This window comes from Siniperca chuatsi, linkage group LG4 (genome assembly GCF_020085105.1).
Source record: "Siniperca chuatsi isolate FFG_IHB_CAS linkage group LG4, ASM2008510v1, whole genome shotgun sequence".
Classification (NCBI taxonomy): Eukaryota; Metazoa; Chordata; class Actinopteri; order Centrarchiformes; family Sinipercidae; genus Siniperca; species Siniperca chuatsi.
The window spans coordinates 31,936,534-31,945,610 of record NC_058045.1 but is presented as its reverse complement, the minus strand read 5'-3'; the positions used below and the strand labels follow the sequence as shown (position 1 = coordinate 31,945,610).

The 9,077-nt window shown below is 45.0% G+C and overlaps 1 protein-coding gene across 1 annotated transcript; it reads right to left on the bottom strand.

Annotated features, from left to right (window-relative positions):
- Window positions 1-6,329: 6,329 nt before the first annotated feature.
- rxfp3.3b (relaxin family peptide receptor 3.3b) lies at window positions 6,330-8,873 on the bottom strand. The gene has a single exon (XM_044192602.1). It carries the CDS (start codon window positions 8,255-8,257, stop codon window positions 7,055-7,057), a length of 1,203 nt encoding a protein of 400 aa, XP_044048537.1. The 5' UTR covers window positions 8,258-8,873; the 3' UTR covers window positions 6,330-7,054.
- Window positions 8,874-9,077: the final 204 nt, after the last annotated feature.

Below are 9,077 nucleotides of genomic sequence, written 5' to 3'. Positions count from 1 at the left end.
AGACTCCTTTCACATTGTCATTTCATACGTTGTTTTTTATCCATGGTCTTTTTTATTTAAGTTTCCAATAAGGATGGAGTAATATAAATTCAGGAAATTCAGGATAAGATTAATATGAGTCCCAACAAAATATATATATATATACACACACTGCCGTTTAAAAGTTTGGAATCACTCATACTTTTATTCATCAAAGAAGATGTAAAATGAAAATAATACATAGTCAAGACATTGTGCTTTAAACTCGGCTTTCATCGAAGAATCCTCCATTTGCAGCACTTACAGCCTCGCAGACCTTTGGCATTCTAGCTCTCAATTTGTCGAGGTAATCTTCAGAAATGTCACCCCGAGCACGAAGTCCCTCCCATAGGTTGGATCGGCACGTTATTCTAACCGTACGTTGTGCGGTTGGGGACTGTGCTGGCCAATCTACCAGCTGACTGCTTCTTTCCAAAGCAGGTTTAACATAATTTGGAGCGATGCAATGTTTTGGGTCACTGTCCCGTTGTAGGACGAAACTGGCTCCAGTCGAGCGCTGTCCACATGGTACAGCGTGGCGTTGGCAAATGAAGTGACGGCCTTCTTTTTTCAATATGCCTTTTTACTTTGTAAAAGCACCAAAGCACCCCCAGACCCTCACGCTGCCTCCACCGTGCTTGACGGATGGCGTTCCATGAGCCAAATGCGGTCAAATGTAGCAGCTGTTAGCAGATAATACTTCATCTTCTCTAATCTCATAGAACACAATACATCCTGAATCCAGCGAGTGTGAGAGGGGGATCAGAATTCTTCCAGCGAACTGATATCAGACTTGCTGCACTAAAGGTCAGGAAAGCAATGCGATCTGATTTGTATCTGGGTGGAGCTGTGGCCTCAGGGACGGCCCCGAGGACAGCAGCGATTGATGATACATAGATTGGGAATCTCACCACCTCCACAAGTGATTCAAAAACAGAATTCCAATACAAAGTTAAGGAAGGACAGGACCAGAACATAAGGTAGCGGTCTGCCAGGCCCTGATGGCACCGGTTTGTGGGGTCAGCTTCTGAATCTATTTTAGATTCATGCCAAACTACACGCCGTCTTGGACAGCGTCTCCCACCCGCTCCATGACGCGCTGGTCAAACAAAGGAGCGCCTTCAGCTGAAGACTCATCCCCCCACAATGCACCACAGAGCGCCACAGGAAGTCATTCCTGCCTGTGGCCATCAGACTCTTTAACTCCTCCCTCTAAGTGTCAGTCTGTATGACCCGAAGTCACTAAACTGGACACTGATCATTAACATCTCTGCAATACTTGAATAATTGTGCAATATTCTGTGTTTTACTCGTGCAATATTTAGCTTTTTCCTATTTATTATTCATACCTCCATTACTGCTGTTGCAATACTACTTATTACTTATATTATTACATTGCATTATTATACCGGTAAACCCACTTGGTACTTCACACTTATTTTATTTTATACTTACACCCACCTGGTACTTAATTTATTTTCTGACCTGTTTTTATAGTTTTTATAGTGTATTATATTATATTGTTTGCTAGTACTTTCTCCTGTGTGCACTGACGTAAAGGCGAGCTGCTGTAACAAAGAGTTTCCCTTCGGGGATCAATAAAGGATTTCTGATTCTGATTCTGATTTAGTCTAGGTTTTGTCCAGTGCACCCCGTGTACTACTTTGCATTGAATCCAACAATGTGTAGCGCAGATCGAAGGCGTGCGGACACAGGAGCCTTTAACATTAGCTGAAGTGATGCCACAGCCGTGCTACAATGAAAAAGAAGCGTCCCGCAGAGAGGGCGGGAACTGTGGGTTTGCATGAAGCAGCATCAGCATGGTTAAGTGAAGATGCTTAAGGATAAAAAGTTGCTTGAATTGAACCCAAAATTTTGAATTGGACTTGACAATATTGCTTTGTTTATTCAAGTCAATAAGTATTTCCCTATTCTAAATTTGCTTAGCGTTTGAAAGCCCACTCCACTGGATCAAAGGCTTTTCAGCAGCTTATCTTGAACCAGTCCTGTTTGGTCTGTTGAAGTAATGGATGGTAAAACTGGCTCTAAGCGAAGGGCTGGTACTGTTGCTAATAGTTTAGAGTCGGCGTTCAACAAAGACACAGGCCTATAGCTGCCACACTGAAGCAGATCTAGTAAAAACGAAACTGAGGCTTGAAATAACATCTTGGGAAGTTGACCAGATTGAAAAGAGTTGAGCAGAAGTGAGGTTAGGCGAACAGAGAAAACCATCCGGACCAGGACATTTACCGGCCCGCACAGACTGCACTGCCGGGACTATTTCTTCATTAGAAAGAATGAATCAATTTATCTTTCTGCCAGGAGCTTATGTAACCGGAGGTTTTGTTATGCTCTGGTTAAGAAGTATATCGTTTGCAGTAAAAATCCGTGAATTGATCATTAAAATAAGGGTTAATAGATGATAGCATCTTTCAATATGCCTTTTTGTTTGGGATGCAGCGTATGAAATTACAATTCCTCTCAGATATGCTTTTAAGGCCTCCCAAATAGTGGCTGCAGGGACTTCGGAACTGACGTTTACAGATATTTAAAAAATCTATTCGATCATCCAAGAAATCCACAAATTTTCCGTCTGATAGCGTTGTGGTGTTAAAGCACCAAGGGGAGCGTGGCGCTAAATTGCCTGCAAGGGAAATGTCCACTGAGACCGCAGCATGATCAGAGATTACAATGGGTCCACAGGAGCAGCAAGTTAACAGAAATAGATTAATACGAGAGAAGCTGTGGTGAACTGGGGGGAAGGAGTACTGCCTGCCTCCTGGGTTCGTGACTTGGATACGTATGAACCAGAGTCGGTTGTTGGGAAAACGTTTAATATGATTCCCCCAGAACAAACTTAAAGGTGCTATTGATAACACTGATAACATCCAGCCACTAGATGGCGCCCTCCCCCTCCCCCCCTTCCATTGCAGCGGTTCCCAGTTCGTTAACCTGCACATTTCATGGTCGAGTGGAGTGAGACTCAGACTCGGTCACATCACGTGATGACTCTTTCGTGATAAAGTAAAGAATTCATTTAGCAACATGTAGCTATACATTAGCTATAGATTTAGGTGACTTTGTGCGGTGGTGTTTCATGTAACGTTATCTATGGTAATCTGAGGATATGGCTAGCTAGCTTTAGCTAACCCTTTTCCCCATCATTTAATAATTATAGGGGCCCTGTATTACAACACTTACCGTAAAATGACATTTCAATCATCCTTACACTGTAAGACATTAGCTAAATATTAATATTTTGATCCAATCAAACAGTACAGTACAGTATATAGTAGGGATGCTATTAAAACCCACAGCGCTCCACATTAGACGGACAGCTACAGTAAAAGTTGACGTTAGCTAGCGTTAGCGTTAGCGTAGTGTTGACCTGACGTTAGTCGAGGTGTTTTCTTTGACAAATCTCATAGCGGATTATAAAAAACAGCTGAGCGCCACACAGCAACAACGGCTACAGGGAGAAAGGATTTTTATATTAACGTGAGCTCAACGCAGCTGGCTACATGGCTAGCTAGCCACAAGCACCTCAGCAAAGTGTCTCATAATAGGGCTAACGTTAGACTGCTATGAGATGACACCCTCAGTAACAGTCACGTTTTGGGTCTAAACATTATAACGAGCAGATTTACAGTAGTTCTGAACTTTCATTTACCTTCGACATGCCACATTGGTAATATATTGGGATCCCACGTGCACTGCGTTCTTAAAGAACAGCGACCGTCTTTTGAAAAAGCGGACCATTAGTGACAGTCAACTTGCGTTTTCAGCTGCACGACTGGTCAGATTCTAAAAATAACGAAATTGACATCATGCTGTTTACATTACATTACAAAGATTACAGCGCTGAGGGGTCGCTAGTGGTGCTGTTAGACCTTTAGCTTTGTTCGAGAATAGCTTTTTAAGTCTCAACGGCAGCTCACTTACTTTAAGGTTGAACATTTAGGAGTGTCGAATTACATCTGTCGTAGTAAATGTAAACAGGACAGAAGTAAGTGGACACGTCCTGTCTGCATCTTTAAAGCCAAAGCTCATGTTCAGACTCTGTGTGTTAAATCCGAATACATTTACACTGAAACCACCACAGGCTTCCTGGGAAGCACTGCTGACCTCATTAAACCCACTGCACTGTGTGTCTGTGTGTGTGTGTGTGTGTGTGTGTGTGTGTTCATCGGCTCAGACTTCTGTGATAATGAGCGGCTGTATTTTCACAGACCACTAGTTTCCTTGTTTCTCGTCCGTTTGCAGCTTTATGCGATGAAAGATTCATGGAGCCGCCTCTGCAGGCTCGTAAGCGAGGAGCAAAGTCCAGCTCAGTGTTTATGGACCGCCTCTCCATAATGTGCAGTACGTGCTGCTCTTTGTTCTGTCCTGGTTTGTCTTTTTTATGTGAAGTGCTTTACAGACAAACATTATGCATGTTCCTGCTGCTCTCTGGCTTTTGTTAGTTTTTTTTTGTTGATATAATCCAAATACGTTTTCCCAGTTCTTTCATCTGATTAAGGTTAAATTATTCCTGCAGAAGTGAATCAGACATCTACTCAGACGCTTTGACCTCGAGTCAAACCGTCATGAGTTATTTTATCCTCGACTGTTACTGCAGACGTTTTTACCTTTCAGCCTGAACTCATGTGAAGTTTGTGCTTTTTAAATAAATGGACCCCCCCCCCAAAGAAAAAAAACTCACACACTTCTGTGAGAACATTCAACTATTTATTATTTTGTTTTTAGATATATGAAGGCTCATGCTGTGAAAGATGTTATGCAAAGCGATCTGATTTAGTTAAAAGTGAGTTTTTGGCATGAACCTGAAGACCAGCCTGTTTATAGATACCGAACCCTGATTGGCTGACAGCGGCAGCTCCTCCGTTTAAAATGAAGTAAACTTGCATTTTGGAGGATTTCTACTTCAAATGCTGCAAAAAGCTGCCATGACAGAGCCAACCAGGGTGCATTTAAAAATGTAGCAAATAAGAAATGTACTATATATTTCATCTTCACATATTTCGGCTGCTCTGCAGTTACTGCAAACGTTTCTATCATTAAACTTGATTATTTAGTAAAAGTAAAAATAGGGTCATAACTTTTCAGTGCATTTCCAATACAACATATATTTGTGTTTCAGAGCTGAAATGATTAGTCGATTAATCGATTAGTTGATCGGGAAATATTTTGATAATCAGTTAATTATTGAATGAAGTCATTTTTCAAGCAGAAATACCAAACGTTCACTGATTCCAGCTTCTTAAACGTGAGGATTTGCCGCTTTTCTTTGTCTGATATGATAGAGAACTGAATATCTTTTGGACTGTTGATCTGAAAGAAACGAGCGATTTGAAGGCATCAACTTGGGTTTTCCACTGTTTTTATTACATCTTGGACCAAACGATGAATGGAGAAAATCAGAGGCTTGAAAGACAAAGATTTATTGAAACTAATCGTTAGTTTTTACTTATATTAAGGCTCGTGATATGAACAATGTATTGATTATGTTTTCCAATTATTGTAACTTCGTTAAAAGCGAATTTTGACTGATTGGATGATTTCCACTTCAAATGCTGCAAACTGGTTGGCCTTAAGGCTGCACAATGTTTAGATAAAGGTAAAATGTGTGACTAAACAGCATTACGATGAAGTGCTGTAGAGCTGTGCAGGTGTAAGAAAACCGGTTCGGTACAGACCCCAACACATGGCACGGCATCATGATTTTAATAGTTTTTTCAGTGAAAATGAACATTCCCACTAATAGCAAATCGTATCGCAATCATAATATCTGTCAAAAATAATTTCTTCACCATATCGTGCAGCCTGGACAGATTTGGACAGAGCCAATCAGAACGGAGCTCAGCTATGACGCATGTAAACTATGTGCATGAGAAAAGACGTTTCAGAAAATGAAAAAAGAAATTCTACTCTGCCCCTCAAACAAAACCTAACCTTTAAAATGTCTAAATTAAACTGCTTTGATCTCTAAAGGAACAGGAGACATTTCCATTTCTAAACATTTGCTCCTTTAAGTGCTCTGCTGCCAGCACACACACACACACACACACACACACACACACACACACACACACACACACACACACACAGAGTCTTAAACGTTTAAAAATAACACTGAACTCAAATAAATGTCGTCCCTGTTAGGTTTCTCCTCACAGCACAGTGCTGCCATGTAAACACTAGAGTTCATTTCCTAAATTTCTGCCAGAGCTGATTCCCAACCGCACAGCCTGAAGCCCTGAACGCATCCCAGACCTCAACAGAACCCTTAAACAGCACCAACACACTACACGTCCACACAAATGAAATATTTTATTCTGCAGACATTGTTTTTAAGGTTACATTGGCAGCTGTTTTTTTTTTTTTTTTTTACATTCATTTACTCAAGCTTGTACATGTTACACATCAGCCACAACAAACGTCACTAATACTCCACAGAGTGATGTCTGCAGCTGCAGCAGCTGATTCCTCCGCCTGGAACAGGAAGTCTGCACAGAGAGCACTTTAGAGAGCGAAGCAGCACTGGATGCGACACCGAGCCTTCACTTCATTTATAGGAAAGAAAAAAAACAAAGCAAACTCAGCTTTTCAAAACCAAAAAAAAAAAAAAAGCAACATCAGCATCACTGTGACGTGAGAGCCCAGTCGGACTCGGCGCAGATGGATGGTTTTACGCACCGCGCCTCCTGGTGCGCAATGGTTGTTTCTCTCCTTTTGTGTTTCACACTTTTTAAATTATGATCAAATATACAGAATCTATTGGATGCAAAGTCAAACAACATCTAATACGCCACGCGAAGCTGCGGTGATTTGTCCGGATTTGGCACAGTCTGCGCGGCGCTCTCCAAAACGTCCCACAACACGGAGACACACGGTCAAAACTCCCGCAACACGTGTAGTATAAAGAACAACGTTATAGTGAGAAAAGTCGAGGAAGGTCCGTGCTCCTCTGAGGCTACTCATTTCAAATACCACTTGATGTCAGCAGGTTTAAAAGGTGTTCAGTTTTAGGTCTGGTTTACCGCTGCAGCGCGTCCGTGTCGCACTGCTCCGTCAGGACAGACAGCCTGCAGTTCTCCGTCTCCACGTTGTTCAGCGGGATGACGATCTGCGTGTCGTCCGGCTCCGCTCTCGCCCCGGAGAACGGTCGCAGGGGGCAGGTGTTCGTCCCGGTGGGCGAGGAAATCCTCCAGAACAGATCCTTCATCTTCTTCCTGAACTCCCGGCGCATGAGGCAGTACAGCACCGGGTTCAGGCAGCTGTTGGTGTGCGCCAGGCACACGGTCACCGGGTGGACGTACGTGTGCACCATGTAGTACGTCTTATCCCAGTTGACCACGTTGAATTTCACCAGGACGCCCCAGAAGGTGATGGCGTGGTTGGGCATCCAGCAGATGAAGAAGGAGAGAACGACGATGGTGACCGAGCGGGTCACCCTGGACCTCCGCTTCACCTGGTTGTTGTTCATGCTGCGCAGGCGGACGAAGCGCAGCAGCAGCAGGTAGCACACGGTGACGATCAGCATGGGGAACACGAAGGCCACCAGGATCTTCTGGAGGTGGTACAGCGCCAGCCACGACTGGCCGTCCGGGAAGCCCAGCAGGCACAGCCTCTCCCCGGCCACGCTCTTCACCGTGGAGAAAATGGCGGTGGGCAAAGTGGCCACCGTGGCGGAGACCCAGAGCCCGGCGATCACCCAGCGCACCGGGCACACCCGCCGCCGGGTGCGGTCCTTCAGCGCCGAGGCCACCGACCAGTACCGGGTGATGCTCATGGCAGTGAGGAAAAACACGCTGGCGTACATGTTCATCACCGTCACGGAGAGGATGATCTTGCACATGGCGTTTCCAAACGGCCAGCTGAAGTCCAGAGCCGTGTCCACCGCCCAGAACGGCAGGGTCAGCACGAACTGGAAGTCCGTCACGGCCAGGTTGAGGATGAACAGGTTGATGCTGGAGCGTTTCCTCCTGCCCCGGCGCACCTTCATCAGGAAGAACACCAGCAGGTTCCCGATCAGCCCGGCGGCGCACACTACCGAGTACACGATGGAGATGAGGATGCGCAGGGTCGGGGAGCCGTCCGCCGGCACGTCGATGTCATCCAGGCTGCTGAACCGGTCGTGTCCACCAGCGGACCGGTTCCAGGAGGACGTGGAGTTGTGGTACCACAGCTCCGCCATCCTCTCCGGTAACAGACTCAACCCGAGTCCCGCAGGGCGCATCACCTCCTGCGCTCCCGGAGAAAAGAAACTTCCAGCGCGGTCAGGTGCGCAGAGCTCCCGCAGCTCATGTTAACCCCGCGGTGTGTTTTCTCTTCTGCCCTCACCGGGCGCTCTGAACGTACCGGAGCTGCTCTCACCGCCGCTGGTCACCGGTTCACTGCTGAACCCCGTGCGCGCGCAGCTCACTTTATGTTCTGCTGGTGCCCGAGGAGGCGCGTGCCCGACCGAGGACTGGCATGTCATCTCAAGACGAAACTACTGCAGAGGGCAAGAGACAGACTGCAGGACCGGCCCCAGAGATTTAAGGGCCCGAGGAGGACTTCATGCCCCCCCTGTGTGTCCTATAAAACAGCAGGATTAGTACCTGTTCAAAACTAAAAGGAAACCTGTAAACCGTGCAGTGTTTGAATGTTACAATAAGGGACTCAGCTTGCACTGGGAATATGGTTTCTTCAAAATGACTTAACAAGCAGCATAAATGGAATTAAAATCATTGTTTTGTGGTGTAAAACTAATGTTTTTATCTTAAAGAACCAATCGGTGTGCTGCAGATTTCTTCACACATGAAAACAGAAATGACTTGTTTGTGTGTCACGGCTGGTTTCCCACCAGTGTTCGTAAAGATGCTGAAGGAAACAAACCGTTATTAAATCCTCAGCAACATGTTGATTTGTTGGTTATTATATTACAGACTGACTGCTGCCTGAGTGGTAGTTTCAGCCTGCTGATGAAGGTCTGCAGTATAACTGAGGCATCGCTCTTTCAATACACAATAAAGCTCACAGTGTGTGAGAGTTTAGCACCTTCTTTTTAATCACTA

Excerpts from the sequence above, each read along its gene's own strand:
- rxfp3.3b (XM_044192602.1), bottom strand. The coding sequence starts at position 8,257 with ATGCGCCCTGCGGGACTCGGGTTGAGTCTGTTACCGGAGAGGATGGCG.